Source organism: Ictalurus punctatus, chromosome 1 (assembly GCF_001660625.3).
Source record: "Ictalurus punctatus breed USDA103 chromosome 1, Coco_2.0, whole genome shotgun sequence".
Lineage (NCBI taxonomy): Eukaryota > Metazoa > Chordata > Actinopteri > Siluriformes > Ictaluridae > Ictalurus > Ictalurus punctatus.
This window is the reverse complement of record NC_030416.2, coordinates 17,241,522-17,267,583: the sequence shown is the minus strand read 5'-3', so window position 1 is coordinate 17,267,583 and position 26,062 is coordinate 17,241,522. Positions and strand designations below refer to the sequence as shown.

General features: G+C 37.5%; 2 protein-coding genes across 4 annotated transcripts; both read left to right on the top strand.

Moving 5' to 3' along the window:
* The first annotated feature begins 3,575 nt into the window (after positions 1 to 3,575).
* msmp2 (microseminoprotein, prostate associated 2) lies at positions 3,576 to 5,173 on the top strand. Its single transcript, XM_017464203.3, has 4 exons — positions 3,576 to 3,787; positions 3,941 to 4,058; positions 4,464 to 4,572; positions 4,802 to 5,173. Exons 2-4 carry the CDS (start codon positions 3,941 to 3,943, stop codon positions 4,965 to 4,967), a joined length of 393 nt encoding a protein of 130 aa, XP_017319692.1. The 5' UTR covers positions 3,576 to 3,787; the 3' UTR covers positions 4,968 to 5,173.
* Positions 5,174 to 6,392: 1,219 nt separating this feature from the next.
* On the top strand, positions 6,393 to 25,949 carry si:dkey-17m8.1 (C-Jun-amino-terminal kinase-interacting protein 4). Of its 3 annotated transcripts, XM_017473403.3 has the most exons (29): positions 6,412 to 6,490; positions 6,581 to 6,724; positions 7,456 to 7,962; positions 8,409 to 8,603; positions 8,767 to 8,887; positions 10,493 to 10,563; positions 10,649 to 10,716; positions 11,072 to 11,126; positions 11,231 to 11,397; positions 11,717 to 11,952; positions 12,064 to 12,121; positions 12,421 to 12,573; positions 14,003 to 14,045; positions 14,334 to 14,461; positions 14,697 to 14,750; positions 15,865 to 16,032; positions 17,412 to 17,538; positions 19,282 to 19,365; positions 19,707 to 19,754; positions 20,065 to 20,206; positions 20,327 to 20,369; positions 20,467 to 20,547; positions 20,620 to 20,687; positions 20,804 to 20,952; positions 22,378 to 22,549; positions 23,368 to 23,481; positions 23,583 to 23,678; positions 23,816 to 23,908; positions 24,820 to 25,949. In XM_017473403.3, the coding sequence occupies exons 3-29, from the start codon at positions 7,873 to 7,875 to the stop codon at positions 24,927 to 24,929; spliced, it is 2,934 nt and encodes a 977-aa protein (XP_017328892.1). In that variant the 5' UTR covers positions 6,412 to 6,490; positions 6,581 to 6,724; positions 7,456 to 7,872; the 3' UTR covers positions 24,930 to 25,949. The 3 variants fall into 3 exon arrangements, with proteins under 3 accessions (XP_017328883.1, XP_017328892.1, XP_017328902.1); XM_017473394.3 differs by lacking the exon at positions 6,581 to 6,724 and having other exon boundaries at positions 6,393 to 6,527; XM_017473413.2 differs by lacking the exons at positions 6,412 to 6,490; positions 6,581 to 6,724; positions 7,456 to 7,962 and having other exon boundaries at positions 8,462 to 8,603; positions 10,474 to 10,563.
* Positions 25,950 to 26,062: the final 113 nt, after the last annotated feature.

Here is a 26,062-nt window from a genome sequence, read left to right as displayed (position 1 = left end):
GTGTGCTTTATAATGGCCATTAGCAGCTGTTTCATTGTTATATTCTGTATGTGGTGTACACGAGATATTATTCTTGTTCTTTGTACAGATCCTTTATCTGCTTTTACCCCTCCTATAGTCTCTTTTCTTGCTTATCCCCTTATTTGTCTCCCTCTATTCTTAGTAAACAGTGATCCCATCACGTCCTTTTGAAGCCCCATGTTTTGTTTTCTGTACCAGGCTCATCAGAAGCAGGCCAGTGGCTATGTGATATGTTTGATATTCGGTTGTTTTCCTCATATCACATCAACTAAATATCAGACATATTCCTATAGAGCCTGGCACAACTCTGCTCAACTTGACATTTCATCATCTCCAGTTTTTTTTTCCTCGACACTTAAAAATTGAAGGATGTGGAGTGGAAAAGTACTGTATGATCACAACTATTAGAATACTGGTAACAACAAAGCTTTTACCTCTTACTAGGCCAGGATGTACTGATGAACCGTTGTGCTGCTAAATGTCTTAAAGTCAATTTATATATGAGTATATATATGTATATATATATATATATATATATATATATATATATGTGTGTGTGTGTGTGTGTGTGTGTGTGTGTGTGTGTGTGTGTGTGTATATATATATATATATATATATATATATATATATATATATATATATATATATATATATGTGTATATATATGGTCTTTCTGACAGTTCTCCCAGCTGTATTTGTTAATCTTCAAACTACATTATAACATTATAAAGAGGTTTACAATTGTATGAATGGTGTTAAAAGTTTTTTTTTAAAGCATTTTACTGAACCAATAAGTAGACCTTAAATGACACAAAAAAACAGATTTTCAAAAACATGCTGATTGTACTGAACAATTCCTTATGTATACATTGTGCATTGTTATGCTCCAAACATTAAAAAATAAAAAATCAAGTAAAGCAATGCGAGACAAAAGGTAAAAGACATGGTTTTGGTGAAAACAAACAATAAACAACCAAACAAAATAAAACAAGTTTATCTTATAAAGTAATAGATAATATAGTGGTGATACGGTCAATATGGTCATCAACAAGGAAAAAAATCAGGTTTTATTTACAAGTCCAGTGAATTCGCACCAAAACTGCAGCTGATGAACTTTGGACAAGATTTGATGCATTTATATATCTCTAAAATGTTTTCCTATGCCTATTTCCATTTATTTGAACTAAATAAATAATTGAGAACACTTATGAGCTTGTTTAGATAGAAGATGCACCTCCAGTAGCACAGATTTGTTATGGAGGCCAGTACGGACTGCATCACAAATCTTTTATTGAATTAGGCTTCAATGAGAGGGTGCAAACACATCATCTGAAAACTCAAAGATTTCACACAGCTATGTAAATATGTCCTCTACTATTTTTCATTATTATGCACATGCTACTGAAAGGATGGAGATTAACCTAGTATACGAGTCAGTAAGCATGCTCATGTCCCAAAGCCACACTAACCTTGGAATTTCATCATGCATGTGTAACTGGTTGTAGTCTGTGTTGTGTTTTATTTTATTCAAAGAAAGATAGGCAGATGGCAACTTGGTCAACTTCTCATTTAATCTCTCCACTTTCTCTCTCTCTCTCTCTCTCTCTCTCTCTCTCTCTCTCTCTCTCTCTCTCTCTTCTCGCGCTCTCTCTCCCATTCATCCATAATGCAAAAGGGGGGGAGCACATGTTGAAACAAAACACAAAAAAATCACTCAAAAAAAAAGGGTAAAACAACAAAAATTATCACATAGATAAATAAAATAGCAATATACATACAAATTAAAATGAGTAAATAAGTATATAAATGATGATTTAAATAAAGATGAAATTAGATTAATCAGAGCTAAATAAAATCCTACCTCTCCCATTCATCCACAAAGCAAAAGGAAAGAGGAGGAGCCAAAACAGGAAATTAATCAAATCAATGACATCACGACAATTAAAAGGAAAAGCACTCACACATAAGGACAGTCACACCAGGTACACATCCTTTTTGTGTAATTCTGCACATCAAATTCAATTAGTGTTTTCTATACCCGTTAAACATGTGCTTATGAAAGACAGCTTTTCCCCGAGTTTTTCTAAGCAGATCTCAAGCACTGTTATTACTGCATGCACTCATACCTTCAACATTTGTCATTTATCATTCATATTTTAATTCTCCAGCCTTTATATGAATCTAGTAAACATGATACAGAAAGATAATACAATTCATTACAAAACCAGATCAAATTATTAAAAATGAGAGCGGTGATTTGAATCTACATTTTATTTAGATTAAGGCACCAAATATCATGTTTGATTCAGCCCATCATATGAACATATGAAATGAAAATAAGTGATCCTCTTTTCCTTAAAAGAGTCTTGTGAAAGAATTGATGGCAGAAGTGCTAGATTTTATAATGAGCAATTTGAATTGGTGCCAAGCTGTAATAAAACCACTAGTACCACAACAACTACAACTATAACACACACACACACACACACACACACACACACACACACACACACAGTAATTCCCTAGATTATCAGGGCAATTAAAAGGAAAGAAGTGTACACAAACTGTAGGCAGTCAGATAAGCATGGTAAACACATCATCTCACCACCAGCCACTGCTTTCGGGGTTTTACCTAAAAGGCTTAAATATGTATTACATTTTCCTGGCCAAAAGTCACAGCAATCTAACATCTACATTTCTGTTATCATTGCAAAATGAGCCAGATAAAGTATAATTACAATTTATACAAATTAAATCCAAACAATTCCATAAAGTGTGCCTTGTCTAATACAGAAAATGTTGAGATTATTTATTTAGTAGTGTTATTATATTGTTCACTATTATTGATAGATTATTTGTATTGATCATATGCAGGCACTCATAGGGGTGTAGCAATCAGATGATTTGGAACAATGCATCAATTTAAAAGGCAGCAATCATAAAAATTCATTATTATCATTTAGTAATCAATTGTTATTGAAATATTACAGACAACTGGTGTGTAAAAAAATCATTCATATTTTTAAACTCAAAGACCTACCCCAGATTCTGAACAAAGTTGGTCACATATCCATTATAGGCAACTAAATCAAATCATGTCATATCATAACAGATTCAGCAGCATCATCAAATTTCAAATCATCACATCCCTAGACACACAAATACATACATAAACATTTTACATTTTGTGTGCTTTCCTTATTATAACACGTGATAGAAATATATACTGTTTACAGATGGACAGAAATCTGGTAATCTGGATAGTAATTGTACATTTAATCATAATCATCAACCCTTAAAACGGCACCCTGAGGCCTGTGTATACTGCTTTCTATTGAAGAATACAGACATTCACACACACACACACACACACACACACACACACACACACACACACACACACACACACACACACACACACAGACACACACACACGCAATCACTATAGGGCATAAGAAACTAAATGCGTGTGTGTCTGTGTGTAAACACTGAGTTGTTTACTAGCATTACAAAATGACTTAAGGAGAATTCTTTTGTGTATGTGTGTGAAAGGAAGAGCTTTTATTTGTCTGAACATAAAGAAGGAGGGTCACACACAGATGTATAAATACTTGAGGTCACAGCTCAAACCCATCATAGTTCAGTCAGATGCTCCTGGACAGAAGTGACAGAAGAAGACAGGACAAAGAAAGACCTCAAAAGAACCCTGCAGAAGAAGAGACACTTAAAGGGAAGCAACTACTTTACATTAAAAATTCACCTTAAGGTTCTTATCAGTTTTCTTATTCCAGGCATTTGTCCTTTCTGAGATTTTAAAATGTCTTTCATATTGATACTGCTAAGTAAGATATGTACGACTACATGCAGATAATGATTATTTCATGTTTAATCCAGATAAACATTGGCCACTGTTTTGCAGATGGGTGCCACTGACATTGTTGCCACAAGTACTCTGCTGGTGGCTATGTCTCTGCTGAGTATAGCTGCACCATCTTTAGCAGTCTATAGCAATGGAGAATGTACATTCAACACTAAAGGTACACTTGTGTATGAGCATGTTCATGTCTGTGTGTCATCTCTTGCTATAACTGACCACTTGTGTGTGTGTGTGTGTGTGTGTGTGTGTGTGTATGCCTGTGTGTGTGTCTCACTCATGATTCTGGTGTCTCAGTAATGTGTAGACTATTGTATTGCCCATAAAGTACTACTTAATGTGGCACCCTTTGGAATTTGTATCATTACTACAATATATATATATATATATATATATATATATATATATATATATATATATATATATATATATAGACACATGGTGTATGATGCGCTGTACAATATTTTCTTATATTTGATAGACTAATATTGTGTAGGTATCCTCTGATTGTTTTAAAAACCCAACAGCAATATTTATTATGGAATGATCACTATGTATTGCTACACAGGGAGCTGTGAATATCAGGGTCAGGTCTTTGGTATCGGTGACAGTTGGATTACTAATGACTGCTACCACTGTGTGTGCATGGAACCCTTTGGAGTGGGTTGCTGTGATCGGTAAGTGATTCAACTCATTATGCTTGTCACTTTCATTTTTCAAAACTCATTTCCACTAAATTACCCTGTAATATGCAAAATACATCAAAACTCCATATTAAACCATAAAATAAATCAGTAGATATGCTGGTAAGCTAGATAAGCAAACTATCACTATGGATATTACTCCAATGCAGGACTATCAAGAATTCATAAACACTAATAGGTGTATTACCTCTTCCCTCAACAGCAATCTGCAGCCAGTAGATTATCCAGACTCGTGTGAAGTCATCAGGAAGCCTGATTCGTGTGTCAGAGTGGTGGTGATGAAGGCTAATCATAAGCTTCCCTGCCTCTATGGGAAATGGGGGAAACATCCAGACACCTGGAAATCTGACAACGAGCCAATATTTTAATGAGTTATCTAATAATCTATTTTATTGAGCAATTCGTTCAAATACAGGAATCTGACAGCCTGACTAGAGTGTACTGAAATTCCTGTAACATATATATATATAGCTGGGGCAGTGTTAACTAATCTAAAGATCTATTTATTGTTGGTTTTTACATTTATCTTGTTTTTAATTCATGTCCTGTCTATCTTGAGTTAATAAATGTCATCCAGTCATACATTGTATTTGTGTGATTACTGCTGGGCAAGGAGCTCAGTATGGTTCGGTATATCATGCCACTGCATGTCAATTATTTGGAATGGATTGATTTGGGACTTTACAGAGTGTGAACACTGTTCCTTAGTGAAAAATCCAGTTTAGTCTGAGCGCCTCCCAAAACCCAGAGCAGGCTGAACAGCTCGGGTAGGCCCGGTAGGCCATCTTTGCCAACTTGTAAATGCTGGTAGAAAGGAAATGTTCCCTCTGAATTACCTCGGAAAATGCTACATCGTACATTGCAGATGTTGTTTTAAAAGTTTTTCACATAAAACATGTGAAAGACGGTTTACCAGTTTGAGCAGCTCGGTCTGTGTTTTAGCAGCTGTTAGCTCATCAGACCAAGCTGCATTATTCAACAAGGTTCATAATGTGTACTGTATTATTTCAACCTGGAAGCTGTAAAAGTAGGTCAAGCACTATGTTTAGAAACGTTAGGAATCATTTCACCTGCTAATTGTTGACATACTCTGAAGTCATATCTCTCCCAGTAACTGTGTGATCGTGGTTATAGAGTTTGCCTTGTCTGGATGTGAAGTGGGTGTTTGCTGGTGCTGTAACTGCAAGCCATTACCTAATACAGCTTCTATTACACTCCAACACTTAGGAGTACTAGTTCGCACTTTGTATCACTTAAGCAGGTTTTCTCATTATTGATAACTATTAAGAGATAAACGTTAAAGTCTTGTGTAGTTTAGTTAGGCTGTGGACTCATGCTGAAAGCAGCACCTGATTTAACACACTACAATAAAACGAAAACGATATAGTCCACTGGGTTGGTGTTTTCCAGTCGTGTAATCTCCGACCTGCTGAAACCTGATATTTGTGAAAGACACTGTTGGGGCAACTCACTGCCAAACACATTTAAAGGTCAACTCAGAAGACGACAACATGTTTAGGAAGTAGACTTAAAAGTTTGACCTTTGAACGTTCATTTAATGTTGCTAGATAGCATTTGGAATGCAAAATATTTTGCGAGGTTTTAACTTTTCCGGGACCCGCATCACATGACAGCTTCTCGTCACGTGTCCATATTCAAGTTTCGGAAAAACCCAACCCCCCCTTTTTATTTCTACTCCCTAAAGGCGCGCCTCTTCCAGCCCTCCCAGCGCCATGATTGGTTACACAGTTCAAGTCCTTTAATATAATTGGTTATGACCTGACGACTGCCACGCTTATTACTTTCATTTCCACGCCCCTTCTCTAACCTGCTTCAGAGTAATTGATATCGTTATCAAGCTAGCGACTGGAAATCCACCAAGACGAAGAAGGTAGCTCACTATACCCAAGTCTCCATAACAGTTCCAGGTGAGAGCAGACTTTTCTGTTTATTTTAACTGTATGTTTATTTCGACTTACAGTTAACGACTGGTTGCGTGAAAGCGAGGAAAACAGCCGTTGAGTTTTCAAGGTGTCTTGTGTCCATATACTTCTGTTTGGGATATTTATACACACTTAGGCCCTGTCGTGTCTCACTGCAGAACATGGTGTCCTCTGTATATGAGGTATTGTTTATTAATTTTCCGACAGTTATATATGAAGTCTTTAATCCACCTGTTGTTAATGTTTCTGTCTTTGGTATGGCCGTTACCTGAGAAAATTATCATCTTACAGTAAGATCATACGACTTGTCAACAAAGCCAGTTCTCAGTGTGTTTACTCTGACAGTAGTAGCAGTTAGGCTGCTTAATATAGTCTTCACTTTCACCCTTGTATCCTACACCCAATCTGGTAATATTACTTTTTTATTTTATTTAGTTCACCAGAGCATCATTTAGAACCGGTTGTCAGACCTTTTCACCTACCTATTTTCACCCTTCAAGTGATCCCCTCAGTACAGATTTCTGACCACAATCCAACTATACACACATTCATTTTCAATGTTTAAAGGTGTATAATAATAATAATAATAATAATAATATTTTAGCAATTTTTTTACTGGAGCCATATAAAATAAAATAAATAAATAAATTCAATCATCTACTGGCTGTGCGTCACAGACCTCTCATCTGTGAGAACCACTAATTTAGAGGCTATGAAACTGTCAAACTGAATGCTCACTTTATTTCAATGTTAAATCAGCCAGATTAAGCATCTTCCATACCCATATATTAAGTCCTCTGTTTACAAACAATTGTGCTATTCATGTTTACCAAATAAAGATTCAATTGTACAGGCAGGAAATTACAATGTTGGTATGATGAGTAAAGGAAATAATTTTCTTCCTCTTTTCCAGAATGGACACCGAAACCCCACCAGACATTAGTTAAGCCTGTCTCAGTATAAAAAGCAGCTTGTTGGATCTCTCGTGGAATCCTGTATGTGTTTATTTAGTAACACTGGAATGAATGAGGTAGAAACGTGTGAAAGTACTCTGCACCTTTATCACCTAGGTGTATTAGTTGAGTGTTTATGTAAGCTAAAGAGTTAGGAATACAGATATGTATTTGTGGACGTACTGTCTTCTGCTTACACTCCACAGTTGAAGGGTAGAACATGTTGAGGTGATTGAAATGGAGGCCAAGACGATGTAAGTTACAGAGGGAAGGGAATTCCTGGGGGGGGAAAGCAGCTGTTTATGGAGGTTAAGTGAAATACAGGAATCAGATATTGACTAAGACGAAAGTTTAAAAAAAATAATAATAAAAAAGAAATGGAGTGTGGAGAAACTTTGGTGGCAGACCTGGAGCTGGACCCAGACATTGTAAGCGAGGAGGCGGGAAAATTGTACTCTGAACTCCAGGTAATCAGTCACAATGCTACACATTCATGTCACATACCAGACTAAGCTGAGATGTCCAACAACCAAAGCCTGTAATTATGAAAGCATGAAATGGATGAATGCTTTGCTAAGTACTGTATTAAGTATTCACACATCATTGCTTTGCCATCTTTTCATAAAGGAAGTGAAATGTAGCTTTGTGCCATTAAAGAGTCCCTGATGTAGTGAACTGCACTTCCTGTCCTTACGGCTGTGCATGAAGATAAGAAATTCAAACTAGGCAAAATATATATATATCTCATCATGTGCTGTAAATAAAGGATATGTCCACAGCACCTTGTGTTTCCTCATATTTTTTCTATATATATTTAAAATGTGTGTATATATATATATATATATATATATATATATATATATATATATATATATATATATATATAATTTCTCTACCTCTTATTACTGTGTAGTCCGTTGTGGAGACTCATGGAGCAGATGTGGTTGAATCACTGCTACCCATCTTGGTGTGGGTTCTTGAAGGGCTCGCCAGCTGTCGGGCTCAGCTGAGAGAGTGCGAAGAGGCCGTGGAGAAGGAGAAAGGAGAGAGGGAAGAGCTGTTGGAGAGGTATGAAAGAGAGAGAACACTGCGGAGGGAGAGCCAGGAGGTGAGTTCAGAATTTGTACTGGATTAAACACTTCAAGCTGAGTTAAATCTTTTTGCTAAAGCTTCAACTTATTTTCTATTTATTCTATGCATAACCAGGATACTTTGTTTTATATCTTTTTAAAGAAATGTCTGTGCATCTGTTTACTCTCTCACCACTGCAGCGCTATTTGGAGTTAGATGATCAGTTTGAGCAGGAGAGGAGGGCAATGCGTGGAAGAGACAAGGAGCGAGAGAAGCGAGAAAGAGACCTGGAGAAGAAAGCCAGAGAGCAAGCTGATCAGAGTAAGGTCCATTTTCCCAAGCCTGTACTGTACACAGCAGTTCAGAGTTTGAGGGTTTGCCGATTACTAACCACTAACTTTTTTCCCTATCACACAACAGCTACTAACCAGAGACAGTGAAGTCTAGCAGTGTCACAGTGCAGCTGAAAAACACTTAGATGAAACTGCCCTCTTCTGCATACAAGCTCACTGATGCCAACGATTGGCTAGTATCGCTCTGATTGACAGAGGAAGAATAATGCCCCCCCCCCCCCCCCCTTCCAGAGAGCACTGCCAATCTTTCTCTCCCAGCCTCATGATCACCAGTGGTATATGGCATTTAAACTTGCAGTCTGAGAATAGGGTGAATGCTTTTCTGCTGGTCACTTGGTAGAATCACTAATTAAATCGAGGATTTTAAAGGGATAGTTCACCCAAAAATGAGAATTACTCAATTACTCACCCTCATGTCGTTCCAAACCCAAAAGACATTTGTGCATCTTTGGAACACAAATTAAGACATTTATTATGAAACCTGGGAGATTTCTGTCCGTCCAATTACAGTTCAATTAACCAAAATTTCAAGCTCCAAAAAGTTCATAAAGGAATCGTAAAAGTAAGCCATGTGACTTCTGTGGTTTAATCCCAATTTTATGGAACGATACGAATGCTTTGTGTGTGCAAAAAAAAAAAAAAAAGGAAAATCGACTCTCTATTCGCAAAATATCTTCACTTCTGCATAGATCTCCGACACATGTTCATGAGAGAACCACAACGCATGCGTGTTGTGTTGATGTGAGAGCCGTTTAAAAACTCCTCCGCTTCCGGGTGCCCTAGTATCAACGGGACCCGGAAGCACTGCACTGTTTATAGCAGAGGAAGACTGTGTACACAAACTGAGTCACATAGAGCAATCATTGTAACAAAGATGTCCGCAGATGACATAGGAGGACTCGCTCTTGCGGACATCTTTTTTGTCGGCTCTTGTGTCAACACAACACTCATGCATTGTGGTTCTCTCGTGAACACGCATCGGAGATCAACGCGGAAGTGAAGATATTTTGCAAATAAAGAGTTAATGAGTTTTTTTTGGGAACGCAAGGCATTCGTATCGCTTCATAAAATTGGGATTAAACCACTGGAGTCACACGCATTACTTTTATGATGTCTTTATGAACTTTTTGGAGTTTGAAAGTTTTGGTTACTGGACTGTAAACAGTGAGACAGTAATTTCCCAGGATTCATTAAACATGTCTATTTGTGTTCTGAATATAAATGAAAGTCTTATGGGATTGAAAGGACATGAAGGTGAGTAATTGATGACAGAATTTTCATTTTTGAGTGAACTATCCCTTTAAAATATTTAGAATTATATTATTGTTTTAGGTTCAAAGATCCTGACTCTGTCCCAGAGACATATTCCGTCTACATGTTGCTCCTAATAGCATTCAGTGGAATAGCTATACAGTATGTCAAGCTAGAATGATCATGCTTTTCCATTTTGTCAGCACGCCACTGGCATTTCGAAATGCAAACATGATCACATTCATCCCATTTTACATAACAAATTTACACCTTAATATTCCTTGTAGTTTCTTTACATATCAGGTGGTTCTGTTTTCTTCAGTGGTGGCTTTGGAGGAGCAGAGAACCAGTCTGGCCAGAGAGTTAAACACGTTGAAACACACACATAGCAAGGTCAGTATCTTACTTTTTCCATGTCATTTAGCACTAAGCATGTTTCAGCACATCAGCCTTTCTCCGTCTCTCTCTGTAAATCCAGTTAGTCCTGACATATCGGGATCTGCTGGAAAAGAAAAAGGAGCTGGAGAGAGAAGGATCCCCTCACAGGTATTTCATAATACTTTAATTTGTCTGTTAGCACCACTGATGATCCTTTTCCTCCTAAGAATGTTTTGTTCTTGCACCATTCTGTGTGTTTTGTATTGGGTATGAAGGTACATGCATATGCTAGTCATGTATGTCTTCATTTCATGTGTGATTTATTGTGTGCCGCAATCAGGTGTTACTACATGACTTGTTAGAACAACAGAAAACATTTTCTGTCATCTCAGCCAGTGTGGAATAATAAATCATTTTCCTATTATGATGCGTCCAATGTTGTATGTAGTGCCCCATACAATCAGCGTTAACATTGTTCACATTTACATTGTGTGTATTATGAGTGTTAACTGTTATGTTGTAGAAATCGCATTCGCTCCAAAAGTACAGAGCCACCTGAAGAAAATGCAGCCATCCAGGTAACATTAGGCATTGCATAATGACTTGAAGCAACATAACGTTTTACATGATGCAGTGTTTTTCACACAACACTTTCTTTTTTCTCATCTCTTTGTCTATATAGTGTGAGGTGATGCCTGAAGTTGCCTCCAATGCCAAAATATCAGAAACTCCAGCTTCCACAGACACTAAAGTGAACGAAACTGAAACTACCAATAATTCATTTTTTATCAATGACATCATAAGTTCTACTCCAGAGCTGGCTCAGCTGCAGGGCCTTGTTGAAGCAAGGTAAGCAATTAGCTACTATAGGTTCATTTAGTTAGTTAATTACATTGTTCTTCCTTTCTTTCTATCTAATAATTATGTTCCACTTTCTGTTCTTTTTTTTCTGTTTGATTGATTTCTGGCTCTATACATCATTTTGACTGGAATAAAGACCCTTCTTTCTATGAACTGCAGACTCTAGAATCTAGTTAATTATTAAGCAGTAGCAGCAGCTCATGTCTTATCTTGATTACATTGATTGTTTTCACGTCTGAATCTGGATTATGAATGACATGCACCGCTATTAAGTCTGCTGTTTTGTTTTGTTTGTTTTATTGCTCAGCACTCCCCTTCGAACAGAGAGCGGAGAACCAGCCTGCAGTCTAGAGGAAGAGGTCAGACTGGAGACAAGAGGTGAGGATGAAGAGGAAAACAATCAGGAAGATGAAAAAGAGGAAAAAGAACAGGACTTGGACAGTTTGGAGTGGGAGATGAGGAACACAGATTCTGTGTTTTCTGAGCTCTCAGAACTCAGTCAGGAATACGTGGAGAGTGTGGACCATGGCGTCAGTGTGAGAGGTAGGTTTAAAGCATGTGTGCTGGGATTAGTAGTTTCTTAGAGCTGGATTATTACGTAAAGTCATTTCATATGTGGGTGTGGTTTCTCTGCTCTGTGTGGTTTCCATGCAGGCAGCACAGTCCAGTTTGAGGAGATTCTTTCACAGTATGAGGAACTGAAACATACCCAGTAAGAGCTTGTTTGCTTGTTTTAAGTTGCAAAGGCATTTTGCAGAACACTGTTATAGATGCAAAAATTGGTGTGAGCTTGATGTTAATAAGGTATCTTTTTCACTATTTAAAATCATGAACCATTAGCGTAACTGACCATGAGAATCATAATATATATTAAAGATTGATGCATGTTGGTGCTTCAAGGACACCTCTGAGTTTAAGAGTAATGTTTGTAGCTTTTTGTTTGTGTATAACACAATACAGCTGCAAATTTATTTTATTTTATTTTTTTCCTCTCTCTCTCTCTCTTTTTAGTGAGATGGTAGATGCTGCTCGTAAGGCTCTTATTTCTCGTGTCGAGGAACTGACAAATGAGAGGTCTGCTCTGAACTTGGAGCTCACTTCCTGTCAGGAAACCATCAACCGACTGGAGAGCAGAACCAAGGAGATGGAAGAGGAGACCAAAAGGTAAAGCGCACTATTAGTTTTGTTCTGCTTCTCAGGTTCATTAACAACGTTTCCTCTTTCTGTGATGCTTTCTGAAATTCAGGTCCTGTTTCTAGATTATAAATCACTTTCATATTAAAGAACTAAATTTCAGAATACAAATATAAAAGTATAGCATGGTATTATTTTGGGGGAGTAATCCTAGTATAGTTTCTATGTTTTTATTAGGGCCCTGTGGGTGCTTTTTTTTATAGTAATAACATATCGTAATGCATTCTACTTGCAGCATATGAAAGTACAAATGGATAGATTACATGATTCACCATGCTTTTTCTGACAGGCAAGCTCATACAATATGTACATGTGCTATATGAAACTATTTGCCAGTGACTCCTGCCATTCAAAGAAATCTACTGAAATCTACTTACTGTAGTTTTTTATTAGAAATTCACATTTCCTGCTAGAGCTACAGTGCTGTGTGCCAAAAAAGTATTTTCCTGACTTTTTTTCTTCTGTTTTTGTGTGTATCTCGTATTAAATTGTTTCGGAAATTAAAACAAAATCTAAGATGAAACAACCTGAGTAAACACAAAATGCGACACGCATGCAAAACGTTTCAAAAAAGTTGGGGACAGTTGTTCCAGGTGTTTTGAGTTAATTATCTGATTAGAGCTCTTCTCAGGTCGACATTTCTGTATTATAAATTTTTTTTTATTCTAATATTTTGAGATACTGGATTTTTGATTTCCATGAGCTGTAAGCCGTAATCATCAAGATTAAAACAAAAAATAAAAGACTTGAAATATTTCACTTTGCATGTAACGAATATAGTATATATGAACGTTCCACTTTTTGAATTAAATTATGGGAAAAAAAGGAACTTTTCCATGATATTAACATTTTTTTAAATGCACGTGTGTCCACCATGCTGCAAAAGAGCTGATAAAGGGACGCACCTTTTTTTTTTTTTTTTTTAAAAAAAGTCAATATTTCACTTTTGACAAACGTAACTTTTCTAAAATCCATAGAGTTCACAAAAAGAAAAATTGGTTTTCCTTATTATTGTCAACAAAGCTGCCTGTCAATTCTAAAGCCCTTTTCAGCTGGTTTTCTTACCCACTCCTTCTGAACTGTTTAGATATGTATTAGATATTGTAGTAGATATGCCACACATCCATGTGGAATAAAGGTGATTTGAGGAAAGCGTGTGCTTTTGTTTTTTAATCTAAGCTCTCTGGTAGACTCGGAGCATTAAATACCATAAAATTCAAGTGATTGGGGGGGTGAGGCTTAATAGCTGGGTCTGGAACCCTGCATGCCTTAGTTTTTTGGGGTTTTTTTTCTTCATGTTCTGTATTTCTTTCTCTCTCTCTCTCTCTCTCTCTCTCTCTCTCTCTCTCTCTCTCTCTCATGTTATGCTATTGCATGTGTTGTATTTTTGTTCTCATAGGCTCCGCAAAGATCTGGAAGCAGCACAGGCTGAGGACTCTGACGTAAGTTTTTGTTCATCTATATGTTGAATTGTGGTTGCCAAAATAGTTCCTTTCTTTTTCATGCCCATATCCTTACCAAACATAAGGCCAAGCAAGGAGATCAAAGTTCTACAACCACTGATCACCTGATTCAGGTGTAATAAGAGCTGGAACAGGATGAAAGTATGGGCAGGATTTGAAACTTGGCATGGACTATCAGCCATAATGTGCTACTATTATAATTGTCTGTCTTGTATTTAGTACAAAATGAATGCCTGACACCAGCTTTGTTTTTACTTTCCCCACCAGACTTCTTTGTCTACTTCACACCGTCGGTTCTCTCGTTCAGAGATGGCTCGAGTGGTCATGGAGAAGAACCAGTATAAAGAGCGGTTGATTGAACTACAGGATGCTCTTCGGCGGACTCAGGCTCATGGGTCTGTTCAACTATATCTGCCATGATACTTCATTCATGTGCTGTGCTCATTCGGATAGTAGAATATATTGCACGGAGCGTGTTCATAAGTATTAGTCCTGAGTTCATGCAATAGGAATCTCAGAAAAAGTGCTCATCTGCATATTCTAATATTTAATTCTTTTCTGAAGCAATTGGATAAACCTGACTTATTTTTTACATGGACTACCTTGTGTTTTTTTTTTTTTCTCTTAAAGAGTTACTAAGAATGAAAAGATCCCAGATGACAAGAAGAGCAGTGTGTGGAAGAGGTTTGAAACATTTTTTACCTACTTTTATAGAGTCAACTATGGAGTTTCTAATGAGTCATGGAAAAATTTAAATCCTGTCTATTGTGGGCTTTTTTGTTGTTGTTGTTGTTTTTTTCACAAACAGGAGAAACATTTTTCCTCTAACAAACATTCTGTTGTATTTTGTGTTTTCTTTCAAAAATGAAAAAAAAATATATATTGACAACCTTAAAGAATATTTAAAATAGATGCCAAGTAATTAATACATATACATATATGGATACTTTAAAAAAAAAAACACAGACACACATTCATGATAATATCAAACTTAAAACATTTTCAGAATTGCTCAGAATAAATGAGTCTTTGAATCTTGTCTTGAAATAAACTATTAGATGCATAATGCTGGAGAGAAATACACATGATTCAGTGCCTGAACTTCACCAAGTGTTATTGAAAACCACTTATAACCATAGGTTGTGGTCATATGAGAAGAAAAATAAAAAATTTGTAGAGGAGCTTTGGTGCTTGGGCTATTTTGTGATTGGTAGTGTAGGCACTCTTGTGTAGACTGATTCCATCACAAATTCTGTTAAATACCAGGAGATTTTAACCAAAATCCTGGCTGCCACTGCACCTGGCCATATCAATAGAAAAAGCGTTGCCAGTATGCAAAATCACTGTTTTGCATTTGAACCCCAATGAAAACCTGGGCTCTGAAACCTGAGGTCCATGTGCACCAACCTAAGCATAGTATAGGTTCTGCATGGAGGAATGGACAACCTTCTACTCTGCAGATTCGACCTCTGAACTGAAGAGTTCACAGACCTAACAATATAAAGGAGCTTAAAATATTCTACACAGAGGAGTGATCCCTTTACAAGAGTCTCCAACCTTGTTAGACATTACGGGAAGAGGCTTAGTGCTGTTATTCACGCCAGAAAAAGCTTTATTTTGTAAGGCTGTCATTAATATTTAAATTTTGAAAACATATTAAAAATGAAACACTGCCATCTGAATAGTGAAAAATATCACTCATTGCACGTAGTACAAGGGTGTTAATAATTTCTTGATTTGCCATCAGTAAGCCTGTGAGTGTTTTAGTGAGTATTATTTTGGTGCTTGTCTTTCACAGGTTTAACCGTTTTCTTGGTTTGACAAAGGACCAGCTGGCTCCAGCTGCTTTGGCACCAGCTGCTTTGGCTCAAGCTGCTTTGGCCCTCCCTGTTCCCTCTGTGCCCCCTCCCACTTCCTCACCAGTGGGCTCGCCTCATAAGTTATCTGTCAGTGTGTCCCAGACAGAGTATGCAGGCTTTTTCTCTATTTTTCATGTTTATGGATGCAGTTGTTCATTTATTTTATGGATTACAGTGCTGTGAAGAAGTATTTGATTGCCTGATATCTTCTGGGTTTTTTTTGTATATCTCATACTAAAGAGCTTTAGATCTTCAAATATAATGCAACCTCAGTAAACACAATACAGTTTTTATTTATTTATTTTGAAGCAAACTTAAAATCTGGTGATGCCACTTTTAGCAGCAATAACTGCAACTAAACGCTTCTGATAACTGGAGATCCTTTACTTACTTCTAGCACTAGGATTTACTCCTACGCTTTGGATCATTGTCTTGCTGCATAATTCAGTTGCACTCGAGTTTCAATTTACAGACTGAAGACTAGACATTCTTCTTTAGGATTTTCTGGTAGAGAGCAGAATTCATGTTTCCCTCAATTATTGCCCAGGCCCTGAAGCAGCAAAGCATCCCCACACCATCACACTTCCACCACCATGCTTGACCATAGATGTGATGTCCTTTTTGTGGAATTCTGTGTTTGGTTTACGCCAGATGTAACAGGACCACTATCTTCAAAACAGTTCCACTTTCGACTCCTCAATCCACAGAATATTCTCGCAAAACATTTTATCATCAAGGTGTCTTTGCTGCAGTTGATGCAAGAGAGGCCTGTAGTTCCTTTGATGTTGTCCTTGGCTTTTTTGTGACTTCCTGGATGAGTAGTTGCTGTGCTCGTGAAGGGATTTTTGAAGGTCGGACACTTCTGGGAAGGTTCACTACTGTGTTTTTTTCCAAGTTTTTCCATTTGGAGATAATGGCTCTCACTGTGGTTCTTCGGAGTCCCAGAGATTTTGAAATACCTTTGTAACCCTTCCCAGACTGATGTATTTCGATAATTTTCTTCGTCGTCATTTCTGGAATTTCTTTTAACTTTGGCATAATGTGTTACTGGGTAAGAGCTTTTAACCAACTTCATGCTGTTGGAAAAAGTTTTATTTAAGTGTTGATTTGATTGAACAGGGTTTGCTAATCAGGCCTGGTTGTATCTAATCCAGCTGAACCCCATTATGAATGAAGTTTCATAGATTTGGGGAATTATTAACTATTCCCCAATACAATACAATACATGAAAATACACTTTCACACAGGCCCAGTTGGTGTTGGATAACGTTTTTGCTTCAATAACATTTATCATTTAAAAAATTTATTTTGTATTTTCTCTGGTTGTCTTTGTTTTATCTGTTTTCATTTCTAAAACAATTTAATATGATAAGGAATCCTTTTTCACAGCACTGTATATAAAAACTTCTTTATTCCTCACAACACCAAGCAATGGAGTGCTTTTGAGTATGAACTCCAATGATTCATGCTCTCCCTGTCTCCTCAGAGATTCGATATCTCCCAGGCTGAGGAGGAGAGAGCTGTACCGGGAGATCCGCTCTCATGTGTGGCGAACTCTGGGAAAAAGACAGGTGCATGGCTGGAGCGTGCCTCTTTCTCACACTGACACACAGGTATGCACACACTTGCACATGCATGCCTGCTCTCCTCATCTGTATGTATGTATGTATGCATGCATGTTACAGTATCTCACAAAAGTGAGTACACCCCTCACATTTCTGTAAATATTTGATTATATCTTTTCATGTGACAACACTGAAGAAATGACACTTTGCTACAATGTAAAGTAGTGTGTGTACAGCTTGTGTAACAGTGTAAATTTGCTGTCCCCTCAAAATAACTCAACACACAGCCATTAATGTCTAAACTGCTGGCAACAGAAGTGAGTACACCCCTAAGTGAAAATGTCCAAATTGGGCCCAAAGTGTCAATATTTTGTGTGGCCACCATTATTTTCCAGCACTGCCTTAACACTCTTGGGCATGGAATTCACCAGAGCTTCACAGGTTGCCACTGGAGTCCTCTTCCACTCCTCCATGATGATATCATGCAGCTGGTGGATGTTCGAGACCTTGTTCTCCTCCACCTTCTGTTTGAGGATGCCCCACAGATGCTCAATAGGGTTTAGGTCTGGAGAAATGCTTGGCCAGTCCATCACCTTCACCCTCAGCTTCTTTAGCAAGGCAGAGGTTGTCTTGGAGGTGTGTTTGGGGTCGTTATCATGCTGGAATACTGCCCTGCGGCCCAGTCTCTGAAGGGTATGTCTCAGTACATATTGGCATTCATAGCTCCCTCAATGAACTGTAGCTCCCCAGTGCCGACAGCACTCATGCAGCCCCAGACCATGACACTCCCACCACCATGCTTGACTGTAGGCAAGACACACTTGTCTTTGTACTCCTCACCTGGTTGCTGCCACACACGCTTGACACCATCTGCACCAAATAAGTTTATCTTGGTCTCATTAGACCACAGGACATGGTTCCAGTAATCCATGTCCTTAGTCTGCTTGTCTTCAGCAAACTGTTTGCAGGCTTTCTTGTACATCATCTTTAGAAGAGGCTTCTGTCTGGGACGACAGCCATGCAGACCAATTTGATGCAGTGTGCGGCGTATGGTCTGAGCACTGACAGGCTGACCCCCCCACCCCTTCAACCTCTGCAGCAATGCTGGCAGCACTCATACATCTATTTCCCAAAGACAACCTCTGGCCTGTTCTGAGTGGAACCTGTCCTCTTAAAGCACTGTATGATCTTGGCCACTGTGCTGCAGCTCAGTGTCAGGGTCTTGGCAATCTTCTTATAGCCTAGGCCATCTTTATGTACAGCAACAATTCTTTTTTTCAGATCCTCAGAGTTTTCTTTGCCATGAGGTGCCATGTTGAACTTCCAGTGACCAGTATGAGGGAGTGTGAGAGCGATGACACCAAATTTAACACACCTGCTCCCCATTCACACCTGAGACCTTGTAACACTAACAAGTCACATGACACCGGGGAGGGAAAATGGCTAATTGGGCCCAATTTGGACATCTTCACTTAGGGGTGTACTCACTTTTGTTGCCAGTGGTTTAGACATTAATGCCTGTGTGTTCAGTTATTTTGAGGGGACGGCAAATTTACACTGTTACACAAGCTGTACACTCACTACTTTACATTGTATCAAAGTGTCCTATATATATATATATATATATATATATATATATATATATATATATATATATATATATATATATATATATATAGTGAAGCTCAGATACTTTTCCTGTCATTGTCATATTTTATTGAAATACTTGTATCAGTTTGTAGATTTTCTGATTTTGTCAAAATCCTGTTTGTGTGTGCCTGTATGACCCAGAACACTGAGCAGCTTCTGGAGCCTAAAGACTTGCCTGTCCTCACACAGTTGCGTTTGCTTGACCAAAGAGATGCTTCTGCTAAGGTCAGATTCACAGCTTTGTTTATTAATTGTTTTTAAATATTTGATCACTTTCTCCTAGTTTAGGTTGTAATCAACTCTGTTTAACCCAACCAGTGCTGTCTACTTAATTTTTGACTTTATACAATTACATTTAGGAAAGTTATTATATCTTAAAATTTATATTAGTTGACTGTTTACATATATAGTTGGCCTCTTACTGGTTCAGCCAATTATCAATTTGGGAATTAGGTAAAGTTATTGGTCAGAACTTGTATTTTAGCTGTTCCTCAGATAATCAGTAGCTAACAGCTCAATCATTGCCTGGATGTGTATGTACCAAGTCATGTTTTTCTTTATTGTAGCTGACCTGTGCCGTAGCAGTCCCACCAGAGGTGTCAGGAGAACAGAACGTATGTTGAAATCTTGATTTATTTATTTATTTTACAACGGACTTAAGCCCAGGTCACTATGTTTTGGATAATTATAGAGGAATCACAGTAATGGATAATTACATACCTGCTCCTACATGAACAAGGCCTCAAATTATGCAGAAGCAAAACAAATCTAGAACCAACTCTTTTTATACTCAGTTTGATGCGTGTGCTTTCTGATCCTGAGGCATGTTTATAATTTATGCCTTAACACCTTTAACACCCATTTTCCACATGCCATGACATGTCATTCATTCTCATACACATTCCATGCCCCTCCCAATCTCAGTGTTCTCTCTGGGTGATCACTGGACCCGCCTCCAGTAGTGATGTCACAGTGATTGACCCAGCACGGTCCAATACCATCCTGGATCAGTTCAGCCTTCCGCCCACCTCTCCAGCTCTGTGCATTTGTGCTGTACCTCCTACTGGTCAGTTCAACCATCAGGCATGCTTAAAATAGTTCCTGCTTAGTCTAAGATCTGCTTCTGTCTGTATCCTTTGAACTGTCTGTTGTTTGCTGCTCACCTGTTACTCATCTTTTGCTTCAGGAGAAACATCTGGGACTGTGTGGATTGGAACACAGGATGGAGGGTATGAAAGTCTAATGTGTTTCTAATTTATTTTTAAATGATTCAAATTATGTACCTTTTTTTTTTTTTTTTTTTAACTAAATTTTTTTGTCTATCAGCGTGCTTGTTCATTCAGCCTCTGGATCTAGGAGGCGATGTTTGCAGTCAGTCAGTCTCTCAGAAGGGGTGCATTCACTTACGTGAGTTTTCATTCTCCTGATTCTGTATTTTATGTATCAGACAATTATTTCTAAACATTTTTTCCCTCATAGGTTCTCACCGGATCAGGTGATTGCTGGATTAAGCAATGGAATGCTTGCATTTTTCAGCTACAGTTCTGGTGTGTCTCCCTCGCTTGTTCAGTCTTAATGCATTTACACTTTGGGATGATTTTTGGCTTGGTTTGGTACCATGGATGTTATTAAACACGGGTTTGATAAGTGTTTGCTTTTCTAGGTGGATGGAATCTTCATTCTCATGAAGTACTTTCACTGGGCATAACTCCTTTGCAGCCCATTCGCTGTTGCCTAGCAAAAAGCGGTTGTCTCTGGGTGGGATACTGGAACAAAGTATTGATGATTGATGTCCAAAATAGGAAAGTGGAGGTATGTACAGACTGGAAGCTATGCCATGGAACTGATTCAGAGTGTGCACTTTAAGCAATTCACAGTTGATGTTTTCCTTATGGGGTTAGAATTGTTATTTCATAATTCCAAATAAATAGATTACGGTCCACAAATAAATGTTTTACAAAAAAAAATATGTACAAAAATTACAAAATTCACAAATGCATTGAATGAGATCCACAAACGTTAATTATTTCACAAAAATAAATTAAATTGACAAATTAATAAAATAAGATTTGAAAATAATTTTTTATTTTTATTTTTTTTACAAATATGTTTTTATGTCAGAATCACAACTCTGCCTTGCATTATGGATCGTGTCCTGTGCAGTTGTGGATTTTGCTGCACGCATTTGTGGATTTTGAAACATTTCTAGCATCAAGAGTGCATACAAATCCACAAATAATTGGACTCCGCCCACTGTCTACTCAACCACCACATTACCACCACATTGCACTGACCAGTCATATCATTGTCTTGCTCCAACCAATCACGTTTTGTTTTACAATCAGGACGGGAATAGAATCATATTGCACTGAACTCTCATATTATAAAGGCTCTCCAATGTGGTCGTTCAGGAGGAATGACAACAGGTGTGTGGTTCTAACCATCTAACAGCATCACTGTAACAACACCTAAAAGAAAACAAGCAAGATTATGGGTCATAAATTCTTTATTTTAAGGGAATATATGTGTTTTTACCAGTGTTTCCTGCATCACTACCGAATCCATGGCGAAACCTGAGTTGTGATTTTACAATAAATTGAGTGTGGTGAGATTAAAAGACTGTATCGGGAAAAGATGACATTGGCAAGAAAATGTTGTCCTCACAGTCAGCCTGCCAAAACACAGCACAACCAGTGTCATCCAATTCACCGGATAATCATTACATTCTCTAAATGAACCGTGCTAAAAGACTCAGGAACCTTAGGAATTACCGGTTTGAATCAGTCTAACGAATCCTTACTGAATCAATCAATCCACTATAACAGTGCATTTATGACTCATAATGTTGCTGGTTTTCTTTTAGATGTTACAGTGATTCTGTTCGATGATATATGAGAGTTCGGTGCAATATGACTCTGTTCCCGTCCTGATTGTAAAACAAAACATGATTGGTTGGAGCGAGATCCACAAATGAATGCAAGGCAGAGTTGTGTTTGTGACATAAAAACATGTTTGTAAAAAAAAAAAAAAATTTATTTGCCAATCTCATTTTATTTATTTGTGAATTTATTTTTGTAAAACTACTAACATGTAGTGGTGAATCTCATTCAATGCATTTGTGAATTTGTTTAATTTTTGTAAATCTCACTACATTTATTTGTGGATCATAATCTATTTATCTGTTATTATGAAACAACAATTCTAACCCCATATTTCCTTCTCTTTCTGCCATTGCAGAAATCATTCACAGTGTCACATCGAAGCGAACAGCAGGTTCGCTTCCTGTGTGCAGCAGGAAGTGGAGTTTGGGCTTCCTGCCGGCTGGATCCCACCCTCAGGCTCTTTGATTGGACAACTGGCCGACCACTACAGGAAGTTGATATTTCATCAATGATAACCAAAGCTTTAGGCAAGTTCTACAAGAATGTTGTGAATTGATAATACTAGCAGTTAAAGATTCCGTTCTGACTCCACTGAAAGACACCAGTTGTCTAAAAACAACACCTATTTAATGACTTGATTTGCATTTCATTAAATATGTAATAATTAAAATAACATTATGACCCATTACAATGGAAAAGATGCAATCACTTTGAGAATTATACAGTATCACGCTAGTCTTATCACTTGAGTTAAATATCAGTCAAAGCATTTGATGAACAGGAGTCTCATCATTGCACTTGAGTCAGCTGCGCATTGATCACTCACATCAGTGCTGAAATAATCTCTGGGTAATTCAGGGAGTTTTGTTGCTTAAATTTTTCCTGCCATCTTTACAATGTATGGGACAGTGCGTGTGCATCACTGATATTTGACAACTTGTTTTTATAAAGTTTATCAACTAAATGTATTAGGTGTATGACTGTTTTTGTTATGACGCATATATCCAAAAACATTACCAAAGCTTGACATTCACTGAGTAACGAAAGCACACTTTGCAGTCACATCTTTGTTGGTTAATTTGGCTCCTTATTGATCCAACATGATCTCTACATGCAGAAAGTGTAGGCAATGATGTAAAGTAAATCAATACTTATGAAATTTATTAGCCGTTTTATTTGTTTTCTTTATTTATAGGCAGATTTTTGGGGGTCAATCTAATTTTCATGATTTGCCAAATTCAGCCTCTATAACAGCTGACAGGTTTATCTAGACCGTCACACATATTTGACAAAAAGTTTATTAGCAGACATAAAAAGATATATTTATAGTTTTTCATCCCTCCAGGCACTGCGTTCCTGTCCCTTTCACCGCTTCAAATCTCTGCCCTGTCTGTGGTCAGTGGGCGGTTATGGGTGGGCACAGGAAGTGGTGCTATTTTCTCCATTGCATTGTCACTCAGTGAGTTCATTTCTTTCATCTTTCTTAGTTGTTCAAGCATTCTGGGTAAGTATGTCGCATTTGCGTGATGTTCTCTTTTTTGTATTATTTTGCCCCAACAGGTTCGGAGTCGTCTATCCCTTATTGCACTTTACCTTCAGCTCAGCTGTGCTTTCATGGCCACCGTCAAGCAGTTAAATTCATCATCTCAGCTCCAGGTGACACCTTCTCAAAAATCAGTCTTGTTTCATAAATATAAAGTGCCACATTATGTGCTGTATGTTGTAGAACTTCATCTAGTGCAAATGTCTCAGCCTGACCTCTTCTCCTTGATGGGTTCTTGACATATTTCCAGGCTGCCGTGGTTCTTCTGTTACAGCAGAAGGTTCTGCCTCTACCTCTCATCTAATCCTCAGTGGTGGAGAAGGCTACATCAATTTCCGTATTGGTGAGTCAGCAACAGTTGGTTCCCAAATGTTTCTACAGTGCCTTGCAAAAGTATTCAACCCCCTTAAGTCATTCATTTTGATTACAAATGACAATTGTTTACCGGCGATTGTTCCAGCCAGTAATTTTGTTGAGAAACAGTAAGCTCTTTTATTGCTCATTTTATAAATTTCACTACAAAAGTCCAATTTTTTTTTTTTTTTTTTAAGTTTTAAAAGTTGCCCTAAAGTCAGAAAGAAAATGAAAACTAAAATTTGTTGTTTGCATAAGTATTCAACCCATTTAGACTAGTACTTGGTTGAACCATCTTTTGCTGCAATAGCAGTTTTACATCTGTCGGGGTGATTTCCATCCAGGTTTGCACACTGTTTGGCGCTGATTGTTTTGCTGTTGGTTGGTTGGATGTTGTTTCTTGACTGCAACTTTCAAACAGTGCCACAAATCCTCAATGGGATTCAGACCTTACCTTTGCACTGTAGAACATACACATTTCTGTTGTTAACCACTCCTGAATTTGGCCTTGTGTTTGGGACCATTGTCCTGCTGAAGTGTGATGTTTCTCCCAAGCTTTAGGTTTTTTGCAGACTGAAGCAGGTTCTCTTGTAATATTTCCCTATATTTTGCTCCATCCATTTTTCCTTCAATTTTGAAGGAAAGGAGAAAGTTACTGTTGGCATTAATGTCAGAGCTGTGCTGTTATAGAAAATGAATCAACACCTCCTGACCAATCGAGATTTGAGAATTCAACTGTGCTGTGGTCTAAATGAATATCCAAGTTTCCAGTTTCAGTCTATACCCAAGCTGTCAGTTTAATAGGTTACCTATATATCTAGTAAATTATAAACTGGCAACTATGTATATAAAGTAGTAATAAGTAATAAATAAATGTAGTGTTTGTTTTCACTTCAACAGGTGATGAAGGTAGCGATGGACTTGGTGAGACTGTCCCACAGAGATCAGAACGAAGTCATGTGATCATCTGGCAGAGCCCGACTCAGTCAGTTCCTAGCTCCTCCCTTTGATAGTCATTTTTTCTGTCTATGTTTATATGTGTATATATCACTTATCATTTAGTGTTTTTGTTTACTCAGAAGCACACTTTACATGTTTGCCTTGTTGTGCACTTATATGTCTGCCCCTTCTCAAAGTCATTGCCTTTGAAAGAACAAGGAACGGTATTAAGTGACGCAACTGTTGATAACCGACATGTGTATTACTTTATATTGCAATCAGAATGAATGAGCTAGAAAAGGTGCAAAGAGAGTAAGATAAAATATTTTGGTATAGTCAAGGCCATATTTGTTAGAGCCTTCTGTCATATTGTGTGCTGTCAAATGTATGCAGTGCAGTTTTGTTTTTCATTTACGATTCTGACACTCAGCTGTAGCCAACTGTTTGGTAACTGTTGTGTTTTTTGCTGATGTTTTGTTTCCTATCATACTAGTTGGCTGCAAAAATGATTCTGAGCATTCAGACAGATCATCTCATAGACTTGTATCTGTACTTGAAATTTTGGGAGCCACATCATCCTGTGTAAAAGGACCTTTTTAATTAATTTCTTAGCAGGTTTATTTACAATTGTCAAACCACGTAAATATGAATGTGAAAATGGTCAGGTGAGCTACAGCTGCTAATTCACACTAGCCTTTGTGATGAGTCTGAGCAAACAGAGCTCAAGTCAGCCATCATTAGGGAGAGCATATCTAAATATCTGCTCCGGGTTGATATTAATGTGTGAATGATTTTAATCTGTGATCTGTTATGTAAGTACGGATTAGGAAATGCACCCTGGGTTGATCAAAATATTTTTTATACTTTGAACATCTTTAGTATTCTTGTAAAGAGACGTGATATTTGCCTCAAGAGATTTGCATGAGGGTTTCAGTATTCAGAAAGTGTATTTGAAAGAACATGTCTACACTTGAACATTAATTATTGAAAACTGGAAATAGTCACTAATTTGATATGTCAACATGTCAGACTGTATTATTAAAATTTAATTTACTTTTGTAAATGCAATATTTATTAAAATGCAAAATGGCCTTTGTATTTACATTCTAATATTTTTAAATCTACAGTTACATTACTTAAATCATAATGTAACCCAAGCACTTACAGAAAGCAAAAAAAAGTCATAAATTGACAATACTGACTT